At 46.1% G+C, this 27,367-nt stretch overlaps 1 protein-coding gene across 6 annotated transcripts in view; it reads right to left on the reverse strand.

The window, feature by feature from the left end:
* Mapkapk5 (MAPK activated protein kinase 5) overlaps positions 1–21,181 on the reverse strand; it is a 43,968-nt gene extending 22,787 nt beyond the window's left edge. For 2 of the 6 annotated variants that reach the window (XM_074061191.1, XM_074061190.1), the window contains exon 1: positions 20,845–21,146. In XM_074061191.1, coding sequence (XP_073917292.1) covers positions 20,845–20,880 — 36 coding nt within the window. In that variant the 5' untranslated portion in view covers positions 20,881–21,146. Of the gene's footprint in view, positions 1–20,844 lie in introns of all 6 variants that reach the window. The other 4 variants (XM_074061192.1, XM_074061193.1, XM_020177908.2 and 1 more) reach the window with 4 other exon arrangements.
* Positions 21,182–27,367: the final 6,186 nt, after the last annotated feature.

A 27,367-nucleotide genomic window follows, 5' to 3' on the forward strand; every position in this document is an offset into this window, starting at 1 on the left:
ACAAACAAAGGAAAACTGGAGGAAGGAAGGAATCAGTTAAAACACTTTGCTGAAGGAAATTAAGGACTATTTATTTACTGGCTTTTTTGAGACAAGGTCTCCTAATGTAGGCCAGGATGTCTAGAACACTCAATCTTTCTGCTTCAACCTCCGGAATGTTGGGATGACAGATATGCACCACCACACCCTGCTAAAACATCAGTGACAAACATGAAAATACATTCCCTTAAATTAACAAGAATTTAGATAATTGGAATGAAACAACTTTGGAAAATTCTCCTAGAACTGGGGTCGGCAAATTATGATCCACAGGCAAATCCAGCCACTGCCTCTTTTTTTTAAAAGAAAGTTTATTAAGTCGGGTGGATACCTGTAATCCCAGCACTTGCGAGGCTGGGGCAGGTGGATCACAAGTTCAAGACCTTGTCTTAAAAAAGAAGAGAAAAGAAAGTTTATTAGCACACAGCCATACCCACTCACTTCCAAGCAATCTGTGGCTGCATCTGCATTGCAACAGGAGAGCTGAATAATTGTGAAGGAAACCATTTGGACCTCTAGGCCGAAATATTTCCTATGTAGCCCTGAGGCAGCCTAGTAACAGGGAAAGAAAAAACCCTTCATGGGACTCCCCTCCTCAGCAAAAGGACACTCCATGCTGAACTCCCCCTTATCCCTACTGTGAGAAAAATGATCTTTTCTGTCAAAGTATATGTCACCCTCCTAGATTACTTAAAATTCCTCAGGTCGCCATCTTAGGTGACTTGCGTTGTTTAAGGGGTTCCTGTTTCTTCTTTCGTATTCTTTTACAGCTCCATTGCCTGCAAAAATTGCCCCCGCCAAATTACATGCCCTAAGCCATCCCCCAAGCCTTTTAGCTAATTGAGAAAAATTGAGAACCTTTGACCTGGACAAATCCCAGGTAAGGGGCAGGTACAACTGCGTCAGGGATATAAGGAGAGGCCACTGTCGACCATTTTGTGCTCACTTGTCCACTCAGCTGGAGTGAACACATGCTTGCACTCTTCTGATCAAAAGAAATTGCCTTGTCAAGATTTTCTGTGTGTCTCATGTGTCTGTTTTCAGCACCAGAAGGTCTTTAATTCCAACACCACTCAGTACCATCCTGGGACATCCCCTGAGTTGTAAATTCCTTTTCATTTGTAAGTTCCTCTGCAGTTGTACGTTCCCCCAAAAGACAAAGGAGTCAGTCTCTTGGCCAGTTCAGACAGAAAAATGGCACATGTCCATAAAGGGAAATCTGTCCTCAATGCAACCTCTCAGGTAAAGCCCTCTACTTAAGACCTTATGAATATTGGTCACATTTCATATATAAAATTAAAAACATGGGACTCAGATTAAGTGCATACACACAATGCCCTATGTTACATAACAAGACTTTGTCAATTAAACCTGTCGATTATCTTGCCTCTTCTGCAAAAACTGCCCTTAAAACTTATAAATTGCCCTTTGAACAGATATCAGGGTCCCTGTGTCATCTGGATAGAGCCCACAGCTCTCCTCTGTGGTGCCCATACTTCCCTCCCCCTTTCAATGAAACTTTGCTACTGCTTTACAATCTGTGTCTCTGTCCAGGGTCTTGTGAGACCACCACCAGTAACAGTCATTTACAGAAAAAGCTTACTTTTGTAGACTTTTTTTTTCCACTACTGAAATTTATTTAAATTTCAAGAATGTAATACTCATCTATTGAAACTTCTTTAACTAATGGAAAAAATGGGAAAATCCAATTTATTTTATGGAAATAGCTGAAATTTGCTTTCCATATCTGAGAATATTACAAGAACAATGTTTTATAGGTCATTTTATTCTTTTTTTTCTTTATTCAAATGTGCATAAATTGTTTGGGTCATTTCTCCCCCCTGCACCTCCTACTCCCAACCCCCCACCCCTGCCCCCTCTGTAGACTCTCTTATTCTCAACAGTAAGTGCCCACCAAAACCTCCTGAGGGTTTCAGTTGTTTATTTAACTATCCAACGCTAATGTTATATTCAGTTGAAATTGTAGTTCAACTTGAAGCAGGATAGATAGATAGATGTGAAGACAGGGAAATTATTTTAATCAATATTTAAAGGGCCAGACAGACATTGGGATAAGGGGAGCCAGAGCAGCTGGCCCCTCCCATCTTTTAGATGCTAAGTTACTGAAACAGGGAGACAAAGAGGAGCTACCTGCTTCTGCTTTCCTCTTTGAGATGTTAAGGAGCTGCAAGGATCCTTGGATGGGTGGAGAAATAATCATGTCTAGGAAAAGGAAGTTCTAAAGCATCCTATTGTCTGCTTTAGGGTGTGATTTGGAAGGTGACCCCTTCCTGTCAGCCATCTCAGCCACCCAAAGACCCATTATCTTTGACCATACGTATTCCCCCAGTTCTCCACTATAAAACTAAGAGCTGGCGAACCACAATCTTGAATCTTTGCTCTCATTTCCTGTGTGGGGAACAGGAAATGTTTCTCTCTCTTTTCCTCTCCCCACCACCCTTGTCTGTACTTTATTCTGTTATACTAAAATAAATCCTTGCTAAAACTTTCACCTTGTGAGACTCCTTGTTGTGAAACACCTTGAAATGCTTTTCAATGTTTGTGGATCTCAAGGACCTGTGATTTTGTGTGGAAACTGGGAAGCTGTGGGAGCCCCCTCATCTATCCTCCAGTGACAGTATTTGGGAGGTGAGCTTGACATTAGTATCCAGTTTCTACTTTCATCTATGTCTGAGGTACACCTTAGTCATTCTCTGAAGCTCAACAATAAGAACAACGGGAAATTCTTGTACTCACAATGTGGAGAGGTAGGCAATTCCTTGCTGTTCGTTCTGGGGGACCAGAAGACAAAAATGAGCCAGCACCCCCATCCCCCATGAGAGCACTGGGAGCCCTACATCCTGTAAAGGGACATGCAGCTTCACAAGTCATGGCCCCCTGGGGACGCCTCATAATGCCACGAGGCGAATGATAACCAGGAGGCTTTCACAGGACTGTGTATATGTTCCTGCAGAGATCTGTCAAAAGACCACTCCGCCCCTGACTCCTGACTCCCCTCCTCAACAAAAAGGACCAAATTAAAAAAAAAAAACCCTATGTAAACAACAGGGAGCTACCAATTTTCTGGGCTCCCTGTCCATCTCTAGGGGCAGCTTTTCCTCTCTCTAATAAATCCTACTTCTGTGTGCTGTCCTTTTTGTCTCACCCGTCAGTCCGCTGCCTCACTAGCCAATTCTTTGGCCCATGGAGGCAAGAACTCTCAACACCAGCCTACTACATTTCTGGCGACCACACAAAGAGACACCTCTCCTGGACCAAGGTCAGTACGACTGAGTGCCAGGCCAGCAGAGGTTTGCCTAAGGTGCACCCGTGAGCCTCTGGCGCCCTGCTGGATACTCCTGCTGGGGGAAACCCCATGCTGAGGACTAGCCAAAAGCAGCCTTCCCTGTGTGGCTCCCCCTGACTCTCTCTGTTCCTGGTCTTCCTGAGGGACTTTTCCCATCATGGTATTGGACCAAGAGCTCCTAGTCAACTTTGGCCTTATGGTGATTCTGGCTCTGGAGGTGCTCTCTGCTCCCTTCCTGTGAGTTGAGACCAAGCACAGGGTTGATTCGGGTATGCCTTTTGCTACACTGGAGGCCTGTTTGGTTTCGGCATCTACTGTTCTTCTTCTTCCCTAACCAGTCGGTACCCTCTTCTGCTGGAGGCAGTGACCTGAGAGTGGAGATTTTGTATGGCTGACAGTGTTCCAGTACCAGTTAGTGGGAGTGACCAGAAGGCACACCTAATTGTCTTGTGTCTCTCAGCTCCATTCCCCCTCCCTCACCTAGGAGTCAGGTTGCCCCTTCTGTCCTTGCAAGACATGGCGAACATTCTTCCCGGACCTTTGGGAACAGATGCTCCCTCAGTCTTCTCACCACCTTGTTTGTCTCTGCCCTCCTTCCCCTCCCTGTGTTTACTGGGACCCTGGCTTCCCATGGGAAACTCATACCATAGTTTCTTATGACTTTTGTGAATTACTCCTGTACTTAGTTTGTCAAGCCCCTTGGTCCACACCAGTTCTGAGCCCGGCGCCAGCTGAGACAAGAGCACCGTGCAGAACTTAGCAGGGATGAGGACCAATTAAGGCCTCACGTGCCACACACGCACCCTAACCTCACCCTAACCTCACCCTCCACACGAAGGGAGGGGGGAAGCGCTCATGCTTGCAGGGACACTGGCTCTGCCCACCTGGCTCCCCGGGTGCAGCAGTGCTGCCTGCTGTAGCTAGGGCAATCCATGGAAAGGGCCCAGCTCGCATCCAGTCACGGCCACGGCCGGGTACACACAACAACAAACTGTGACCTGTCGCCACTCCCCTAGAAAGGGATGAGGGGGAAACAAACAAATGCACACTCATATAGAAGGAGGAGGAGGGTTGGGCCACAGGGGCATATACCTGGGTGGATGGGGTCACTCATACTGGGGAGCGGGGGTGCCTCAGGTGTGGTGCATGCCCAGGCCCACACCCAGCCCTGCTTCACACCTGAGCCCAACCTGTTGCAGGAAATGGAGAGGGAAACAAAGTCACCGAAACCATTTTTACAGAAAGCAGGGAGTTTATTATGCTAGTGGACTCGGGAAATAATTTTTCAAAGCCTTGAGCCCTGATCTGTGTCAGAAGCTGAGTTAAATACTTACAGAGTTTGCCCCTCACCCTCCTATAGAATGCAGTCACAGTTACAGGAAACACTGCAGAACTAGCTGGAGCTTACAACTTTACAGAGCTAACAAAAAGCTGCTTATAGACTCAGAGTGGGAAAACCAAGGTAAATACCAGACATAATAAATCCCAGAAAAATAGCCAAGCTGGCCCCAACAGACCAACTCAGCCCTTAGAGCCAATTTTTAGCCCAACGTTACAGTCCCCAAGAAGCGCTAATGTAACCTTCTTGGACAGGAGGCCCTGGGACCCATCAATCCATAGGAGGTGGCACCCCGCACTTAGACCTCCAGTGGTTACCTTTGCATAGGGGACAAGGTCCTGGTGGGGGCTTGGGCTGTCTCCCAGGCTGTCCCCCGTTTGGGCATTCCCTGTGAAGTGCCCCTCCTGTCCACAGTGGTAGCTGTTAGGGTACCTTTGAGGCTTGCAGCCCACTCAGCCTGAAACTGGCCATGAGGAACATGACCCAAGCCACCACTTACTGGAACAAAGGGAGGTGGGATGGTTTCTGGGAACAGGGACTGTTCCTGGTTAATCTTGCTAAACAGTATGAGTTAAGACACCTGGTGTTTATCAAGTTCCTGATAAGTAATCTTTAAGTAATCTTGCCCCACCACCAGGATGTGGATGATATCAGAAATATGTGACCCCAGGGGCCATAAAAATTGCTGTATGACCATGACTAATGTTTAAAATTAAAAAAAAAAAAAAAAATATATATATATATATATATATATATATATATATATATAAAAGCAGCCTGAACTTTGCATTCGGGGTCCTCACTGAAACCTGGATACCTGGACCCCAGCTAGCTGGAAATAAACCTTGCTTTGTGGCTTACATTATCGTGAGTGTCTTTTGTTCCTCTGAGGGGTGGTTGACCTCGGACCCCAACATCTGGAGGTCCCACCGAGATATTGGCCCCTCCCTGAGAGGAACAAACAGCCTCCGATACCGAGGTTTAGTTGAGAAAGACCGCGGAAGGAGGATTGGCCACCTCCGTTTGGAGGGACTTAGAGTCTCTGTCTGAATTTGGTTGAGAATTCTCATAGAGTGGAAGGAAGGGGTTACAGCCCTAGAGGCTCCACTATTGGAAATCGTGGGAGACATCCCCGACAGTCAGGAACCATGCCGACGTCCTCAGTGGACGCCATTTGGGTGGTCTTTGGGTAAGGATCCTGAATCTGGTGTGAATGGAATTACGCCTGTGAGAGTAGTCTGGTTGACCAGCCGGTACTTGTGCATGTTAGAGAGTCCTGTGCGAATTGTTTGTCTGCTGGAATTGTCTCTCTTGTTCTTTGTTGTCTCCTCTGTCCCTCTCTCCTGATCATCATGGGACAGGCTCAGGTAACTCCTAACACCCTCTTTCTGAGTCATTTTTCAGAAATCCGTGCTAAGGGACACAATTATGGCGTGGAAATTAAGAAAGGTAAGTTTAACACCCTTTTTTCAGCGGAATGGCCAACCTTCAATGTAGACTGGCCTCCTCAAGGCACCTTCTCCTTGGACACGATTAAGAAGGTCCGAGAGGTCATTAATAGACCCGGTCTTCACGGCCACCCTGATCAATATCCCTATATCCTTATGTGGCAGACTTTGGTAGAGGACCCTCCTTCCTGGCTGCAGCCATTTATCCATGAGTCACCTGCAGACCGGCCTATGATACTGGCTGTGTCGGGGAACACCCCCATTCCCGTTACTTCCCCTAAAAAGCCTATTCTACAGGAAGAACCGATTCTCCATCTGTCCTTGATAGACTTAGATTTTGAAGTAAATCCCCCGCTGTATGCTGCTGCCGCTGCCGCACCGCTCCAGCCAGAGGCAGCTGGGCCCCTGAGCCTTCCCACTCGTCAGCCTCCCTGTCTGCACCCCCTGCCCCAGTCTCCAGACCGGCGAGGGGACTCAGGCCGCGTAGGCAGCGAGAGGAAACCCCAGAGGAGGAGCCCTCCTCCACTTCCACTGGGGCCCCCATCCTCCTGGTGCGGGCCCTGGGTGGTGCTGGTCCCGATGGGGGACGCATCTATCAGTATTGGCCTTTTTCAAGTAGTGACCTGTACAACTGGAAAGCCCAGAATCCTCCTTTTTCTGAGGACCCTAGAGGCCTCACTGATCTGTTCGAGTCCATTTTGCATACTCACAGTCCCACGTGGGATGACTGTCAGCAGCTCCTTAAGACTCTATTCAGCACTGAGGAATGGAAGCAGATTCTCACTGAAGAAAGAATGTCCCCCGCAACAACGGACGACCGACCACCCTGCCGAACCTGATTGATGATCGTTTTCCTTTGAACAGACCCAACTGGGACTATGGGGACGCAGAAGGTAGGGAGAGTCTTTGGGTCTACCACCAGACTCTTATGGCAGGTCCCCGGGTGGCAGCTCGCCGCCCTACCAATTTGGCTAAGGTAAAGGCAATAATGCAGGGGGAAAATGAAAGCCCAGCCGTGTTCCTTGAGCATCTTTACGATGCATACAGACAGAATACCCCCCTAGACCCACTAGCAGAGGTGAATCAGTCAGCCGTGATAATATCCTTCATAAATCAGGCTGCCCCAGATATCAGGAAGAAACTATATAAGCAGGAAGGACTTGGGGAAATGACTATCTGGGATCTGATGAAAGTAGCCGAAAGGGTTTTTAACACCCGAGAAACCCCAGAAGAACAAGAGGATAGAATTAGGAAGGAGAATCAGGAACTACAAGAAAAGATTCGGAAGAAGGGCAGGGAACACCAGAGTAAGGAAAACAAGAAACAGCAAAAGGATATGGCTAAGATATTGCTAGCAGGAGTCCAGGGTCTGGCCAGACCCAGTTCTGGGCGGACCGGCCCCTCACGTCCCTGAAGAGATTGACCCAGGCTAGACCAGGGACAATGTGCCTATTGTAAGGAATATGGACACTGGAAGAAGGAATGTCCCAAATTCCAGGGTCGCCTGGGACCAAATAGCAGGCCCAATAATGATACCCGGGTGCTATTAGCCGGAATGGACAGTGACTAGAGGGGACGGGACTTGGATCCCCTCCCCAGTCTTGGGTAACCATATATGTGGAGGGGAAGCCCGTGAGATGCATGGTGGACACAGGGGCCCAATATTCAGTCCTTAATAAACCTACTGAGCCACTGTCCCAGAAAATTAGTCTCGTACAGGGAGCCACTGGGTCCAAGGCGTATCAATGGACTAGCAAGCATCAGGTGGATTTGGGCCGACATCAGGTGACCCATTCCTTTCTGGTCATTCCTGAGTGCCCTGCCCCCCTTCTGGGACGCGATCTGCTAACTAAGGTGAGGGCTCACATTCTCTTTGAGCCGGATGGTATCAAAGTGACAGATGGACAAGGACAGCCCCTGCAAGTCTTGACCATGTCTCTCGAGGATGAACATTGCTTGTTCTCCTTGAGGGACCCTCCCCCGAAACCTATTGAGTGGTCCCCTGAAATGGCTTATTGGATTCAAACCTACCCCCAGGCTTGGGCAGAAATAGCAGGTGTGGGGCTGGCAGAACATCGAGTCCCGGTAATAGTAGAAATCAAGCTTTGGCTCAGCCCATCCGAGTCCGTCAGTATCCCATGTCTTCCAAGGCACAGAGGGGGATTGCCCCTCACATTAACCGTCTCCTGGAGGCCAGAATATTACAGCCCTGTCATTCTGCTTGGAACACTACACTCCTCCCCATTAAGAAACCCGGGGGAAAAGACTATAGGCCAGTCCAAGATTTAAGGGAAGTAAACAAGAGGGTCGAGGACATCCACCCCACAGTCCCCAACCCCTATACCTTGCTGAGCCATTTGTCCCCCTCCCATGTTTGGTATACCACTTTGGACTTGAAAGATGCTTTTTTTAGCATAGCCCTGGCACCCAACAGTCAACACATTTTTGCCTTCGAATGGCATGATGAAAATACGGGAACCCCCGGACAGCTAACATGGACTAGACTTCCACAAGGTTTCAAAAACTCCCCTACTCTGTTCAATGAGGCTCTTAATCAGGATCTGGACTCATATCACCAGAGCCACAGTTCCGTCACACTTTTGCAGTATGTAGATGACTTGCTTCTGGCAGCCGCATCTGAAGCTGAGTGCCGGCAAGCCACTGGAGACCTCCTCCAGGAGCTGGGGAAGTTGGGCTATCGGGCCAGTGCAAAGAAGGCTCAAATTTGTAGACAAACAGTCACCTACCTGGGGTATGAACTAAAAGAGGGAACCAGATGGTTAACGAATGCTATGAAAGAAACTATTCTCAGACTCCCCGTCCCCACCTCGGCTCGAGAAGTCTGCGAGTTCCTGGGGACGGCAGGCTTCTGCCGGCTGTGGATATTGGGGTATGCTAAACTGGCAAAACCCTTATACGAGGCAACTAAGGACAAGGCCCCTTGGGCCTGGGGGGCCAGATCAACAAAAGGCCTTTGAGGAGCTCAAGACCGCCCTCCTGAGAGCCCCGGCCCTGGTCTGCCAGACCCTCTAAAGCCCTTCACCCTCTTTGTAGACGAAAGGAGGGGGATAGCGAAAGGGGTACTAATGCAGCGCCTAGGGCCCTGGAAGTGTCCAGTTGCTCATCTATCCAAAAGGTTAGACTCAGTTGCAGTGGGCTGGCCTGCGGATCATAGCAGCAGTTGCCCTAATGGTAAAGGATGCAGATAAGCTCACTTTTGGGCAACATCTGAAGGTGGTAACCCCCCATGCAGTAGAGGGGGTCTTAAAGCACCCTTCAGGTAGATGGATGACCAATGCCCGACTAACTCATTACCAAGGGCTCTTGCTGGATGCTCCCTGCATCCTCTTCTCCAAACCAGTCTCTCTGAACCCCGCCACCTTGCTGCCAAATCCGGACCTGGAAGGCCCTCTACATGACTGTCAGGAGATCATAGCTGAAATTACCCAAGTGCACCCTGATCTCCAGGACTCAGCCTTACCCAACAGTGAGCTGGTATGGTATACCGATGGGAGAAGCTTCGTCTCGGATGGGGTGCGTGAGGTGGGTGCAGCGGGGATGGACCGAGGTGGGAACATAATTTGGAGTGCCCCGTTGCCCCCGGGGACCTCAGCCCAGAAGGCCGAATTGATCGTGTTGCCAGAGGCACTTGAGCGGGCTGAGGGAAAACAAGTGACTGTTTATACCGACAGCCGTTACGCTTTTGGCACTGTCCATGTACATGGCGCCATCTACCGGGAAAGGGGTTTCATTACAGTGGAAGGAAAGGAACTATGTAACCTCCTGGAGATCCAGAGACTACTGATCGCGGTGCAGAAGCCTCAGGCTGTGGCGGTAGTACATGTACCTGGTCACCAATCTGCCCAGACTCCAGAAGCTACAGGGAACCGGCGTGCAGACAAAGTGGCCTGAAATGCTGCTTTGGCTTCCACGACCCTAGCGCTGACCTTACCCGTGCCCGAGCTTCCACGCTTGCCACTGCGACCCGAGTACACCCCGGAACACAAATAGTGGATCCAAGATCACTGATGCCCAGAGCCCAATCAGCAAGGCTGGTATCGTGATATCGAAGGGCGGCTGATCCTTCCTGAAAAGTTAGGACTGTTTCTCCTCTCCAATTTACATCGAGCCAACCATTTAGGCAAGAAGAAACTACTCGCCCTCCTCGAGTCAGCCCGCCTCTGGTTCCCGCATCAAACGCCCAGATTCAAAAGACTGTGGACCAATGTGCCGGGTGCCAGGCTATGTAACCCAGCAAAAAGGCACTCCTACATACAGGTACACAGGTATGGGGGAGGGTGCCGGGATGGAGCTGGGAAGTGGATTTTACTGAAGTAAAGTCGGGAAGGTATGGGTATAAGTATTTGTTGGTTCTGATAGACACTTTCTCAGGCTGGGTGGAAGCCTTTCCTACAAAACGAGAGACTGCCCAGGAGGAATGTTTTTATGCTGACCATTCAGGGGTAGTTAGGGATTCTATGGCTAAAGTGAGGGAAGGACTGGCAAAAAGGAAACGGGAAAGGGAAGCCCAAGAAAATTGGTTCGAAGCTTGGTTCAATAGGTCCCCCTGGTTCACTACCTTGGTCTCTACCCTGGTGGGCCCTCTGGTCATACTACTGCTTATCTTAACCTTTGGTCCTTGTATTCTGAATAAGCTAGTGACCTTCGTGAAATATCGAATTAGTACAGTCCAACTCATGGTCCTGAGACAGCAATATGAAAAGTTACCTAGCCCTGAGAATGTTTACGCTCGTTGCCCAGATGAGCATGATTCCTCATTATGAACAACTAAAGGGGGGAATGTTAGGGTACAAATGTTAGGGTACCTTTGAGGCTTGCAGCCCACTCAGCCTGAAACTGGCCATGAGGAACATGACCCAAGCCACCACTTACTGGAACAAAGGGAGGTGGGATGGTTTCTGGGAACAGGGACTGTTCCTGGTTAATCTTGCTAAACAGTATGAGTTAAGACACCTGGTGTTTATCAAGTTCCTGATAAGTAATCTTCAAGTAATCTTGCCCCACCACCAGAATGTGGGTGATATCAGAAATATGTGACCCCAGGGGCCATAAAAATTGCTGTGTGACCATGACTAATGTTTAAAATAAAAAAAATATATAAAAGCAGCCTGAACTTTGCATTCAGGATCCTTGTTGAAACTCACTGCGTCGGGCAGATACCCAGACCCCAGCTAGCTGGAAATAAACCTTGCTTTGTGGCTTACATTATCATGAGTGTCTTTTGTTCCTCTGAGGGGTGTATGACCTCGGACCCCAACAGTAGCAAACTTGGGATGTAGACCCCATCAGGTGGGGCACTCCCTGAGAGCTGCGATGAGGTCATGATGTTTTTTATCTTTTTTCTTTTTAGTGAGGTCCCAGTTGTAGTATACAGACATAGCAAGTTGCATTAGTTGGCTCAATGACTTTTCCCCTTTAGCCACAGACTTTTGGAGTTTTTTTACGAATATCTGGGGCTGATTTAGAAATTTATCTTTGAGGAGAACCTCTCCCTGCTGTGACTCTGGGTCCACCATAGTATGCTTTTGGATGGCTTCCTTAAGACGCTCTACTTCTTGACATCAATGTTGAAGAGTCTCGGGTAGCCATAATAGTAGAGAAACGAAAGATCATTTTCCTCCTGGACAGTGGAGCCCACTTCTCTGTCCTCCCTTTCTCTCCAGGTCCCAGGTCCAAAGATAAAATAGTCGTTCGGGGCAAATCTACCCAGCCTCTTGAGCTTTATTTCACCCCGCCACTGGCCTGCTCCTGGGGGAACCTCCATTTCTGTCATGCTTTCCTTGTGGTCCCTGAAACTCCAATATCCCTGCTGGGGTAAGACTTATTGTCCCAACTTAAAGTCCAAATTCTACTTCCCCCCAGGGAATATTTCTGTTGTCCCCTTCTTCAGGAACAAGTGTGGACTGATGATGGAATTACTGTAATGTGAACAAAAATGGCCCTCCCTATTCAAATAAAATTTAAAGATCCCTCATGGTTTCCACATCAAAAACAGTATCCCGTAAAGCTACTAATCAGTTGCTCCAGCCCCTACAATTCTCCTATTCTTGCTGTCTGAAAAGGACCAGATAAATAGATACTTGTTCAAAATCTCCAGCTCATTAATAAAGCAGTCATTCCCCTCCCTCCACCCAACTGTTCCCAATCCCTATACTCTATTGGCTCAAATACCCTCAAAAGCCCAATATTACTCTGTACTAGACTTAAAAGACGCTTTCTTTTACATTCCTCTGCATCCTCACAGTCAGCTTGTGTTTGCCTTTAAAGACACCACTAACCCCTCACAACAGTAAGCTAGCCAATTCGTGGTCCTTTTGGAACAACATCTGGAGCTCGGCTCCTTGGACATTACCTCTGACCCCCTTTTTATGCTCCTACTAACATTCCTATTTGGGCCTTGTATAATAAATGCTCTCTCCAGATTCATATCTCAACAGGTTCAATAGATCAAATTCCAACTCTTAGTCAAGGAATACTCACCTCTATGCATGAGCCCTCCATCCAGTTCTATCGGGGGCCTCTGGAGACTACATGGGTCAACCCCTGAGACAAGTACCACCACACCTATCCACCCCCCCACTGCCCATTGTCAACAGGAAGCAGACACACGAATCATTGCCCCTCTCCCCAACAGCAGTTGGGTACTTGTCTTAGAGGGGGGACTTGTTGGTTCTGGGGTATCAGAAGACAAAAATGAGCCAGCACCCCCATCCCCCATGAGAGCACTGGGAGCCCTACATCCTGTAAAGGGACACGCAGCTTCACAAGTCATGGCCCCCTGGGGACGCCTCATAATGCCACGAGGCGATTGATAACCAGGAGGCTTTCACAGGACTGTGTATATGTTCCTGCAGAGATCTGTCAAAAGACCACTCCGCCCCTGACTCCTGACTCCCCTCCTCAACAAAAAGGACCAAATAAAAAACCCTATGTAAAAACAGGGAGCTACCAATTTTCCAGGCTCCCTGTCCATTTCTAGGGGCAGCTTTTCCTCTCTCACTAATAAATCCTACTTTGTGTACTGACCTTGTTGTTTTAGGAGTCAATCCGCTGCCTCACGAGCCAATTCTTTGGCCTGTGGAGGCAAGAACTCTCAATACTGGCCTGCAACACTGCCACAAAGAACATCTTTAAAATTAGAAAAAAATGGTAGAGCACCTGCCTAGCAACCATGAAGCCCTGACTTAAAACCCCAGTGCCACCAAAAATAAATAAAATTAGAGTATTTGTCAAAAACAACTTTCTAGCTGAAGGCATAGTTCAAGTGATAGCGGACCTGCCTAACAAGTATGAAGCTGCATGCAAACCCCAGTGGCGGCGGCGGCGGGGGGGGGGGGGGGGGGGGGGGGGGGGGGGGGGAGTTTTGCTGGTCTAGAGGGTGGGTTCAGTTTGAACAGGAAAGGAATTAATGGCTCTGCCAGATAAAAGCAGAATGTGAGTGGGAACGCACAGCTGTTGCTATGCCCCGGGGCAGTGGTCCTGGTTAGGTAGAGAGAACATCCAGAGAGTCAATGGTAAAACCCTTAAACAGAGCCACAGAAAGGCTGGGATTAGCTCTCCACAAGACCTTGACTAAGAAGACATAAGAGAGCCAGGGAAGACAGGCACTGGTGGCTCACACCTAAATCCTATCTACTTTGAAGGCTGAGAGCAGGAGGATGGTGGTTCCAGGCCAGCAGAAGGTAGGGGTCAGGAGTAAGGGTGAGACCCCATTTTAACTGGAAAAAAAGCTAGGTGTGGTGGCGCTGTGTGCCTGTTTTCCCAGTGACTGCAGGAAGCTTAAGATAGGAGAATTGGGGTCCAGACCAGGCTGGGTAAAAAAAGCAACATGCTACCCCAAAGCAACCAGACCAAAAAGGGCTGTAAGCATCGCTCAAGCAGTAAGAACCCCTGCCCTGCAAGTGTGAAGCCCTGAGTTCAAATCTCAGTACCACCCCCAAAAAAAGAGAAATAGAGAGCCAGGGGAAATTCTAAAGACAAAAGAGACCCTGGAATCAGTTGTGATTTTGAAGAGTTTCTCCAACACCATATACAAGTTTATCAGGAGGGGTAAAAGCTTCAGGAATTCAAATTATTTGAAAATCTCTGCTCAAATATGGGCTGACAACTACGATAAGCAGACACAGGGGCAACCCATCAAAAGGCTGAGGGAAAAAAAAATAACTAAAACATGAGCAAACACCAGCATACCACAAGGAAAACAGATTTCAGTTTAATTGTACACATTTACTAACTATGACAAGCTATGGGAGGAGATAAGAATCTAGAGTTGTTATAATATATTACTAAATGTCCAATTTTTCAACCAAAACTTACTAGACATGTGGTTAGGAAGAAGAAAAGACAATAGCAATGGTCTCTGGTTGGATGCAGATGCTATGCTTAGCAAAGACTTGAAAGTAACTATTTTAGGACTGGAGTCTCAAGTGGTAGAGCACCTGCCTAGCAGGCTTATGGTCCTGAGTTCAAACCGCAGTCACACACACACACACACACACACACACGTTCAAAGAATAAAAGGAAACTATGATGACACCGAGTCAAAATAATGGCTGTTTTGTTTTTGAGATGGCATCTCAGTATGTCGCCCAGGCTAACCTTGAACTCCTGGGCTCAAGCGTGTGCCACCGTCACCAGCAAATACAAGGAATTTCAACAGAGTAACAGAAACCATGAAAAGGAGCCACATGGAAATGAAAAGCACAGTAACTGACACACAAACAAATTCACTGTAGAGCCTTACAGACTCCAGGTGGCAGAAACATCAGTGAACTCTAGAAAATCCAATCCAATCTCACTCCCCCCAAAAAAGGCACAAATAAATGGGTGTAGGCAGGGTTTATAGCAGGAATGCAAGACTGGCTGAATATCTGAAAAATCAATGATGCTATATGCATACTGAGCAAAGAACAAATCCTCAGTGAACTCAGCAGATGAAGAAAAAGCATCACCAAAATCTCAACACACACTCCTCATAAAAACTCAGCAAGCGAAGAGTAGAAGGACCCATCCTCAATTCAATAAACAACATCTACTTGTAAAGGGAAGAGGAAATCTGCATTTGATGAAGCCATGATTCTTATACGCAACAAATCCTAAGGAACCTACAAGAAGAAAAAACTCCTAGAATTAATAAGCAAATGTTAGTAGGATGCAAAATAAAAAACCGATGTGCAGAAATCAACTATTTCTATACACTAGCAACAAACAATCCAAAAATGAAATTTTTAAATATTTAAAAAACAAGAGTCAGGTACCAGTGGCTCACACCTCTCATTAGCTACTTGGGAGGCTGAGATCAGGAGGATCAAGGTTCCAGGACAGGCACTAGAAGGGAAAAAACTGGGCATGGTGGTGCACACCTATCACCCCAACGATGGCAGGAACCTTAAGATAGGAGGCTCTGGTCCAGGTCAGCCTGGGCAAAAAGGGAAAGCTTAGCTCCAAACAGAACTAGAGCAAAAAGGGCTGGAGGCATGGCTCAAGCAGTAAGAGTCCCTGCCTCGCATGCGTGTAGGCCTGAGTTCAAGTCCCAGTATGTCAAAAATAGTAACATATAGATAGATAGATAGATAGATAGATAGATATAGATATATATATAAATAATAAATTTTTAAAAATCCATTTTGATAGCATCATAAAGAACAAGACAGAGCCAAGCATGATGGTACCTGCCTGTAATCCTAGTACTCAGAGGCTGAGGCAGGAGGATCATGAGTTTCAGGCCAGCCTTGGCTACATAGAAATCCTGTCTTGAAAAAAACAAAAACAAAAAACACTAAAAAGTGATAAACATAAGCCAGACACTAGGAGACAGTATCTGCCAATCAACTATCTGATAAATGACTCTGATTCAGTTTATAAAGCACATTTAAATCTCACTAAGGTAAACAACACAATGTTGGATCCTTTAATTTTTTTGAACACAGGACTTTGCACTTGCTTGGTAGGTGCTCTATCACCTGAACCACTCCACCAGCCCACAAACCAATTTTAAAATGGGCAAAGATCTGAATATGGTTCACCATATTCAAGAAAGTTCAAGAATGACAGCACATAAAAAAAGATGCTTAACATAGAGTATACTCTACTATACTCAGAATATATAAAGAATTCTTCCAACTCAATAAAAGGACTTGACTTTAAAATGCAAAAGTTGAATAGGTATTACACCAGAAAAGATATACAAAAAGCATATAAAAAAAAAGATGCCAGAAGCATTAGTCTTTTCATAAAAGCAGATTAAAACCACAATAAGAGGGAGAAATGACCCAAGCCTTGTATGCACATATGAATAAAAAAAAAATTAAAAAAAAAACACAATAAGATACCACTACACACCCATAATTGTTAAAATAGAAAATTGGCAATGCCAAATGTTTGTTATGATGGTAGAACTAGAACTCTTAAACACTACTGGTGGAAATATATAATGGCACAGCCACTTTGGAAGAAACTTTGGCAGTTTCTTAATAATTTAATTACAGGAGACCAGCAGGAGAGAAGGGGGATAAGAGAAGGTAATTGGGAGGAGGGAGTAAGTAAGCTCAAAGTACATTATACATATGTAAGAAACAGTTATAATGAAACCCATTATTTTGTATAATATAATGCTAAAAACTCCACTGTTAAAAACTTTAAATATAAGGCTGGGTGCTGGTGGCTCACGCCTGTCACACAAAAAAGGGCTGGTGGCATGGCTCAACTGGTAGAGTGCCTGCCTAGCAAGTGTGAGCCTCTGAATTCAAACCTCAGTACTGCAAAATAAATAAATAAATAAATAAGATGCCAGGTGCAGGTGGCTCACACCTATAACCCTATCTACTCAGGAGACAAGAGATCAGGAGGACTGCCATTCAAAGGCAGTCTGGCCAAATAGTTCGAGAGACCCTATCTTGAAAAAAATCCAACACACAGATACACAGACACACATACACACAAAAGGACTGGTGGAGTGGCCCAAGGGGTAGTGTGAGGCCTGGGTTCAAAAAAAAAAAAAACCCTATGAAATAGGAAGGAATGAAATACTAAAGTATGTACTGACATAGTTGAACCTCAAAAGTATTATGCTAAGAAAAAGAAGTCAAAAAATAAGACAGTATATTATACAATTTCATGAATTTCAACTTTCTAAATAAGGAATACTGTAGTGATGCAAAGCTTATCAGTGGTTGTCTGAGGTGAGGAATGAGAGCAGGATCCACTAAAACCAAGCAAAAGGAACTTTCTTGGACAGGTGCGATGTTCCAAACTGTATTGCGATAATGGCTGAGTAACTCTTAAAATTTCCTCCAAAACTAGTGAGTTATATGGAATCTTATGGTATACAAATTATAGGTTTGGGCAGGTTTTTTTTGCAGTACTGGCATTTGAACTCAAGGCCTTTCAGGCTTGGTAGGCAGGTGCTCTATCACTTGTCACTCCATCAGCCTTTTTAGTTGGGTATTTTAGAGACAGAGTCTCAAAGACTATTTGCCTAGGCTAGCTTTGAACCATAATCCTCCTGATCTCTGCCATCTGAGTAGCTAGGATTACAGGTGTGAGTCACTGGTGCCAGGCTAAAGTTAGTTTTTAAAAATATTTTTAGGCCAGGTGCCAGTTGCTCACACCTGTAATCCTCGCTACTTGGGAGACTGAGATTGGGAAGATCAAGGTTTGAGGTCAGTGTTGGCAAACAGTTCGCAAGACCGCATCTCCATCTTTGTAAGTGCCTGCTTTGCAAGCACAGAGCCCCAAACTCAAATCCCATTCCTGCCCCTCAAAAAAAAAAAAAAAAAGAATTAAACTAAGCAAATGAGTTTTTTACTAAGTTCCATCACATAGTGATGCTTATTCTACGTTACAGTGTCCACATGTAAGATCCCCTGATCCCAAGATGCTCATTCTGGAGGTGGATCTAAGTTCCGTGGCAGCAGTTTTAAGTAATGGACAGTGGGAGCAGAGACAGAGATGGGACGCAGAACCTCAGCTATAGCCATTCGGTACTGTCCTAGTATTTTTAAACTGAATAGGATGAGAGCTTAAAAGTCCAATCAATCTGTTCTCAGGGAGTAAGGCAACAGAAAAGTTCAAGTGCTATGGCTAAAGTCCAGGAAAACAACTCTGCAGGTCTCAGTGCTTCCCACTTGATTAACACAATAAACGTAACACGGTGCAATAGACCACAAGATATTTATTTCATGCAATGTTGGCTTGCTTCCAAAGGAGAACTTCCTACTCAGCACTGGTTGCCAGATCATGTATTTTCAACTCCACCAAATTGTGTTGGTTAGACAAGCCCAAATTAATAGAAAGAGTCACCAGTGATGTGACAAGTACTTTTAATGCAGCAGTGGTTTTGAAACTTCAGAAAATTAAGTTGGACAATGTCAACAAATGAAGAGAACTACAACTCTTCCTAAATCATACTTAAGCTGCTACAAGCTAATAGTCATTGAGCCACTAGCTGTTATTGTAAATACATTTTGGTACATTTGCCCAGCTAATCCTTGAAAAAATTCCTATGAGCTCAGGAACACCTTATTTTCTTTCTGTAGATAGGAAACTAAGGGACAGAGAAATGAAGTGACTTACACAAGGACACAAAACTCGTAAGTGGCAAAGCTGGGATTTAAACCCATGAGTCTATCTAGGGAAACTAACAACCACTAACATTGCCTCCCGCTCTGTATACTAACACAAGAACTATGACCCTCTTTTTCTGTTCCCAAGGTCTCTAATATTCTTCCTTGAGACAGCTGGTGGCTTCCTCTCTTATTTCCTTTAGAGCCCTAAACAAGTGTCACCCCCTCAGAGACACCTTCCCTGACTGCCCTACTAAAATGCTTACTTTTCTCTTTTTTTTTTTTTGGTGATGCTAAGGGGCGACTTCAGGGCCTTGCACTTGCTAGGCAGGCACTCTACTGTTTGAGCCATGCCTCCAGCCCTGTAATTTCTTTTCACTTTTTGGTGATACTGGGATTTGAACTCAGGGCCTACCTCTTGAGCCACTCCACCAGCCCTTTTTTGGTTGGGTATTTTCGGGATAGGGTCTCACCATCTATTTGCCCAGGGCTGGCTTCCAACCACGATCCTCCTGATCTCTGCCTCCTGAGCAGCTAGGGTTACAGGCATGAGCCACCAGTGCCCAGCTCCAGGCATGTATGTCTTATTATAATCACCTGGCTATGTTTATTACCTAAGTCCACCATCAGCTCCATGAGACTAGACACTTATGCCCAAGACAGCACTTGCCACAACTCAAAAATCTGCCACAACCTAATCATTTAACTTTAGGCAGCAAACCATGATTCTGCATCAATAAAATCTGAACCAGGGAGAAAAACATGGACATGTCAAAGCAGTCTTTTAGAACCTTTATTTTTATTATTTAAATTTTGATCTTCCTTAATGTGTTTTGTTTTGCAGTGCTAGGGATGGAACCCAGGGCCCTGAACATGGTAGGCAGGCGCTCTACCACTAAGCTACATATACAGTCCAATGTGTATGTTTTATGTCACCAGCATGGTGGTACTTACCTATAATCCCAGCAGGAGGATTAAAAGTTCAAGGCCAGACCCAGTCTCAAAAAACTAAGGACTGGGGTCAGGTAGCACAACGGTAGTACACTTACCCATCATGTGCAAAGCCCTGAGTTCAATCCCCAACACCACAAAAGGCACAAAAAAAAAAAAAAAGAGAAAAGGTTAAATTTCTTAGGAATGATTGATGATTTTGATAATGTATATATTCCATCTCATCTCAAAAATTGTTAGAAGTGTAAATTCTTAAAAGTAAAGGTGACTGTACAGTGAAGTATCTTACAGAGAAAAATTACCCCCAGCTGCCAATAAATGCTGATCCCGCAAGTGAAAATTAAGTTCTTAAGTGCACTGGTTGACAGAACAGTGTAAAATGAGTAAATAATTCATCAAACATTAAGCTACAGTGTTCAGTTTAACTAATATCCTAACTACAACTGACAAGGCACATAACTTGACTCATAAAATTTGCTTGTTAAAAGAAAAAAACAAAAAACAACGGAGGCTGGAGGTGTGGTTTAAGTGGTAGAGCGCCTGCCTGGCAAATGCAAGGCCCTGAATTCAAATCCCAAGTACCTCCCAAAAAAAAAAAAAAAAAAAAAGAAAAAGAAAAAAGAAGAAAAAGAAGAAAGTGGAAAACAGGTTTTAGAAAATTTGTCATTTTATTTGGGTCATTCGAAAACACAATTTGCTTTGCTTTTGGGTAACAGAGCAGTAAGCCCTAAGACACTGTTGACTCTTCCTAAATAATGATTCCCTAGGAGGAGAGGGAAGAGAAAAGGGAGAAGAGAAAGCAGAGAAAGTCAGAACGATCTCTTTCTTCCCCGAAGGGCAGGTACTTCTGGAACTGCAGACTTAGAGGAGGCTGATTTAGAACACATCGGGAGGGGCAGGTGACAGTCCCTGTCCAAGAGCGACGGAAACGAGGAGCAGTAGTGGCCCCCTTGGTCTCACTCACACCGAGTCCCTCCACGCCACCCAGCTTAACCAGGGAGGGTGGAGGAGTCAGACATCCCACTCTCCAGACACACAAACCCTTCGCCTGGGGCTGTCAAACGCCGTCAAGGAATCCGGGGACCTCAAACCCCAAATTCTCTTGGTTTTCTGACAGTGCGCCGGAGAGGAATGTCGCAGGACAAAGCGGGGGAGGAGGTGGCATCTCCCCCTTACCTTGATGGCTTTCTCCATGTCGCTTTCCTCCGACATGCTCCGCTGGGCACCCCCAGCCCAGAGCGGCGGAGTCTGCGCAGCTGCCCGGTCCCCTAGCAGCCGAGGGAGCAGAGGGCTCGAAGCTCGGGCCCCTGAGCCTCGGGGGGACGGGCAGCAGCCGCTTCTGGGGACCGGCGGAGACAAGGGCCCCGGCGCCGCCTCGGCTTCGGCGGGCAGCGCTAGGCTGGCGGCGGCGGCCCCTGGGGACAAGCCTTTGTCCTGGGCCCCGCGCAGCAGCCTCCTCCCGGCCTCATCCCCGGCCAGGGAGGCAGGCTCCCGGGGCAGGGCGAAGCTGGGAGGGCCCCGGCCCGGGGCGCCGTGCAAGGGCCTCACGGGGCCGTCGCTTAGGCCTGGGCTCGCCAGGTCCTTAGAAGGAGCCTGCGCCTCCGCCTCCGCCGCCGGCACCGCTGCGAAGCCGAAACCGAGCCCGCTACCGCAGCTGCTCCCGCCGCCGCCGCCGCCGCTTCAGCGCCACTCATCGCCGGGACACCCGCGCCGGGCAGCCCCGCCGGCCGCCCGCTCGCCCACCCCGGTGATGCTCGGAGCCGTCCCTGCTGCCGCCCAGCTCCGCGACCCCACGGCTCCACGCGCCCCTCGCCACGGTCCGCTGGGGTTTCCGAGCCGCCCCGTAGCCGCGCGGCTGATATGCAGGCGCCCGCCTGGGTCTCCCCGAGGCGCGCCGCACGCAGAACAGGCCCTTGGGCCTTCCGCGGCGCTGGCGCCCCGCTAATGACGTCAGGCCCGACTGGGCGGAGCCAGCGGAGGTCGCCGCCGGACGCGAGTGGTGCGCGTGCGTTAGGGTGTCGCCCTTTATCTGCAAGCTGAGAGGGAGACTTCCAGTCGCGGAAACACCCTGTGGAAAGGTACCCTGGAATTCAGCAGGTGACAGAGAAGAGGGAACTGGGGCCTGCCGAAAGGAAACGGGATTGTGTTTACTAGCTATAGTAGCTCCTTACGGAGCGTTGCCCTTCCTGGAAGCTCCTTTCCTCCGTTACCCCCTTCATCTTTGTAAGGTGCCGTGAGGTAGACATGTTCCTACTCCCCGAATGCAGATTTGGTAACTCGGGCGCAGAGGGCTGAACTCACTTGCCCTCAGGCTGAGAAGTGGTCAAAGCAGAATTGGAACCAGGTTTGTACTCCTTACATCCAGGGCCCAACACAGGATCTTACGGGACCTTTAGCCCATCACTCTTGTGGTTCTCCATTCATCCACTCAGTTTCTCACTTAGGACCACTGTGTGCCAGGTCTACTGGACACTGGAGAACAGTAGGAACAGGCACGGCATCTGCTCCTACATCTTCCAGGAAAAAGACAGAGCGTGATGCTGGGAAGAAAAAGCCAGCAGGATCATGAAAGAATAACCCGATGTCCATGGTCAAGGGACACCTCTCAGAGGTGGCTCCCAATTGTAGTCTTGACTACTTGGGAGGCTGAGATCGGGAAAATCGTGGTTTAAGGCCAGACTAGGCAAATAGTTCAAGAGACCCCTATCTCCAAAATAACCTGAGCAAAATAGACTGGAAGCGTGGCTCAAGCAGTAGAATGCCTGCTTTGCAACTGTGAAGCATTAAGTTCAAACCTCAGTCACACCAAAAAAAAAAAAAAAAACGGTTGGAATCTAAGAAGTGATATGGGGATAGATGAAACAGCAAATGCAAAAGTCTTAAGGTGGAAGTAAATAATCTAAATGTAATCAGGGAGTAGCAAGTGACACAGAACAGTGGCACACAGCCTGACAGGCATGGAACAGCCAATACAGTGGTGTCAGGTTTTTGAAAAAAAAAAAAATTATTGCACGGTCAACTGGCATTTTCCTTTAAGATAGTTTGGTAGCTGGGGAATTTATAGGAAGGGAGGGGGACAAGTTGCTTGATAGAATGAGGAGAAAGGGGTGGGGCTTAGGGTTCTTTTGCTCAAGCATAGATGGTCATCATTACTCTTCTCAATCTGTCTCTTTTTAGAAAATAATTATGTTCTGCTTGAGGACTTTTGAGCATATGTTTTTGAGCTTTTACTGTAAAGTCAAAAAGTCATTGACTGTCCTTGAGTGGATTCTGGAGGTTTTCCTGAAAGAGGAGTATTTTGTTACTTAAGGAATTTATATCCAGGCCTTGAATGATTTAACAAGAGCTGGAGTAGAGTGGTCATAGTAAGAACTTAGGGTTTTATGCTAAACCACTGGGAGGTTTTCAGCTAAAAAGTAATCAGATTCATGTTTTAAAATCTCAATGGGCTGTATAGAGAATGGAATGTAAGCAAACAAGAGTGCTGTTAGGAGACTTGGAATCATCAGCTGAGAGAGAACTGTGATGCTTAAATTAAGGAGGTGACAGTAAAGATGGAGAATAATATGGATTTAAGAATGTTTTGGAAGTAGCATTGATAGGTCTTCCTAAAGGATTAGATGTGGAAGGTGAAGATAAAAAAATGAATTAAGAGTCGGGTGCTGGTGGCTCACGTCTGTAATCCTAGCTACTTGAGGCAAAGATCAGGAGGATTGCCATTCTAGGCCAGCCTAGGCAACTATCTCCAAAATATCTAACATAAAAAATGGCTGGCAGAGTGGCTCAAGTGGTAGAGCACCTGCCTAGCAAGCATAAGGCCCTGACTTCAAACCCCAGTACTGCAAAAAAAAAAAAAAAAAAAGAAAAAGTCATAAAAAAAACCCTTTAAAGGTATTTATGGTACATCTCGGCTAGACACAGTGGCTCAAGCCTGTAATCCTAGCAGAGATCAGGAGAATTGTGATTCAAGGCCAGGCTGGGCAAAAAGTTCATGAGACTATCTCAACCAGTGGCCAGACATGGTGGCACATGTCAGTAATCTTCAGGTACTCGGGGAAGCACAAATGGGAGGATCATGGTTCAGGCCTGCCTAGGCATAAAGTAAGACCCTATAACACAAAAAAAGGGCTGAATGCATGGTTCAGGTGCCTTCCTAGCAAGCATGAAGCCCTAAGTTCAAATGTCAGTACCACCAGAAAAGTTCAGCATCCTTTCATGATATATGCTCTGAAGAAACTAGGAACAGAAGGAATGTGCGTCAGTATTATAAAGACCATAGCCAATCATACTCAACAGGGAAAAACAAACCGTTTCCACCAAAGTCACGAATGAGACAAGGGTGTCCACTCTCCCCATGTCTATTTAATATCATACTGAAATTCCTAGCCAGAGCAACAGGCAAGAGAAAGAAAGAAAAGAGATTCAAATAGGGAAGGCAGAAGTCAAATTATCCCTATTTGCAGATGTTGTGATCTTATACCTAAAACACTAAAAGTTCCACCAAAAACAAACAAACAAAAACCTCTTAGATCCCATAAACACTTTCAGGAAAGTAGCAGGATACAAAATCAATATACATGGTAGACAATTGCTTATCAAGCAACAACAGGCCCTGAGTTCAAACCCCAGTACTACTCAAAATCATTATACCAATATCTGTAGCTTTTCTATATACCAACAATGAACAGGCAGAGCAAGAAATCAGAAAAATAGTCCTACTACAATAGCCTCTAAAAAAAGATACCTAGGAATAAATTTAAGGAGGTAGAAAACCTCTACAATGAAAACTGTAAAACACTGAAGGAAGAAAGGTGACACTAGCAGAAGGAAGACTTCCTATATGCATGGATTGGCAGAATCAATTGTGAAGATGGCTGTGCTACCAAGAACTATATATTCAATGCAATCCCCCTCAAAATTTCAATGATATTCTTTACAACTAAAGTTTATATAGAAGAGACCTGTAATGGCCAAAAAAATTCTGAACAAAAATAGCATTGCACTGGCACAAAAATAAACACATAGACCAATGTAATAAAATAGAAGTCCCAGAAATAAGCCCAAATAGTTAGAGCTAGCTGATTTTTGACAAAGGTGCCAAAAACATACATTGAGAAAAGAAAGCCTCTTCAACAAATGTGTTGGGAAAACTGGATATCCACATGTAGAAAAGTGAAGCTAGCTGGGCACTAGTGGCTCACACCTGTAATCATGCCTACTTATGAGTCTGAGATTGGGAGGATTGTAATTTGAGGCCAGCCCAGGCAAATAGTTCAAGAGACCCCAATCTCCAAAACAACCAGAGCAAAATGGACTGGAGGTGTGGCTTAAGTGGTAGAGTGCCTGCTTTGCAAGTACAGGCCCTGAGTTCAACCCCACCAAAAAGAAAAACTATCCCTGTCTCTGACCCTGTACCAAAGTCAATTCAAAGTGAATCAGAGACCTTAATATAAGGCCTGAAACTTGGAAAGTGCTACAGGGAAAATTCTGGAAGGTAGACATAGGCAACAACTTCCTGAATAGGACTCCAGTAGCTCAGTAAGAACATGGACTGACAAATTGGACTGCACCAAAATAAAAAGCTTCTGCACAGCAAAGGAAACAGTCACTTAGGATGAAAACAGCCTTCAGAATGGGAGAAAGTCTTTGCCAGATAGTCTTCTCACAAGGGATTAGTAACCAGACTACACAAGGAACTCAAAAAACTAGCCTCCAAAAGAACCAACAGCCCAATTCATAAAATAGGAAATTAGTTGAGCAGACAGTTCTCAAAAGAAGTACAAATGACTAATAAATACATGAAGAAGTGTTCAACATCCCTGACCATAAAGAAAATGTAAATCAAAACACCATTGAGATTTCAGTGTTAGTCTGATCAAAGTACAGTATATGCATGTGTGAAATACCATAGGGAACCCCCTTTGCACAATTAATCTACACTAATTTTTTTAAAGTACATACAAAAAAATAAAAGAGCAAGGGCAAGCTGTTATAGACTTGAAGGTCTAGAAAGGCCTCCCTGAGGTGGCATTGAGCAGAGAGAACTCCCAGGGTTCTGTAGGATCCCAAAAATAGATAGGAGCAGACTGTAGGCTCAGCTGCAAAACTACTGACATCAATGTGAATTTCTCCCTTGAAATAACAAGTCACTTCCCGTTAATAAACAGCTGTGACTACATAATGCTTACAAGGATGGCCCAGCATACTTATGTTAACTCATTCTGTCCTGACAGTAACCCCATGAGGTGGGAGCTGTTATGATCTCCCTTTTGTATGCTGGAGTTGGAATACTGCCACTGTGGCTCCAGAGTCCTCTTCCTTGCACAGCCAATGGCCTTCTTAGGACAGTCAGTTGGATGTGTCACATCTCAACACAACAGTCCCAGGTACACAACATCACTAATCTTGGGGCTTCTGTGAAGATGGCTTGTACAAGTGACTAAGGTCCCTAACCAGCTGTCTTTGAATAAGGGAGGCTGTTCTAGCAGTCTGGGTGAGCTGGTTCAGTCCATTGACAGGCCTTAGGAGTAAAGCTGAAGCGTCTCTGCACCCTGGAGTTGCAGTCTGTACTTCCTGAGGGCCTGCCTGTTCTGTGGGTTTCAGGCTTGTCTATACAGCCTCCACATGCCCATGAGACAAATTCCTGGGTAGTGGGGTAGGGGCTGGGGAGGAAGAGATTATTGTTTGTGCTAGGTTTTTTGAGTTAGAGTCTCTAGAAGTATTTGCCAAGGGCTGTTCTTGAACTGTGGGGTTTTTTTTTTTTTTTTTTTTTTTTGTGGTACTGGGGTTTGAACTCAGGGCCTACACCTTGAGCCACTCCACCAGCCCTTTTTTTACGTGATGGGATTTTTCAAGATAGGGCTGCCTTCAAATCTTGATCCTCCATCTCTGCTTCCTGAGTAGCTGGGATTATAGTGTGACCCACTGGCGCCCAACTGTGTTTATCCCAGACATGAGGAGCCAAGGAAAGGGGGAAATAGAAAGTTAGGATTTGGAAAGATGGAAGTGTTCTGGATATGGGGGTGGTGATAGATGCACAACACATGAATGTGCTTCAATGGTAATTTTATCTCATATATTTTACCATAATAATAACAAAACACAAGTACTGTTCAGTCTGCTGACTGTGAGGGTAGACAGAAGAACCACACAGGTAATAAAACTACCTAGAATTCAGTACACACACACATACACACAAAGCAAAGCAAAACTGGGGCCATCTGAACAGGACTGCCTGTTCAGTGTCAGGTGGCCATAAACCCATTGCTTTCTTCTAGGACACATGGCCTTTCCTTTCTGTTCTGTCCATACACTGCTTCCTATATTCTGTGTTTGATTTGCCATTTGCACACTGTACCCTCCACCCCACCCAGCCCAATAAGGACAACACCAAGGGCAGGCATCCACCTCATCTCCATCTCTAGAACCACAAACAAGAAAAAACGGACAAGTCATATGTAATGACTTTACCTATTTATGGGGTATGGTGTGATATTTCAATACCTGTAAACAGTGTGTAATGATCATCTTGGTTTTTAAATTGAAGTGAAATTCACATAACAGAAAATTGAGCATTTTGAAGTGAACAATTTGGTGGCATTTAATACACTCACAGTGGCATGGAGTCATACCACCTCTACCATATCTAGTTCCAGAACACTTTCATCACTCCAGAAGGACACCCAGTAATTGGTCCCAA

Source organism: Castor canadensis, chromosome 18, assembly GCF_047511655.1.
Source record: "Castor canadensis chromosome 18, mCasCan1.hap1v2, whole genome shotgun sequence".
NCBI classification, from domain to species: Eukaryota; Metazoa; Chordata; class Mammalia; order Rodentia; family Castoridae; genus Castor; species Castor canadensis.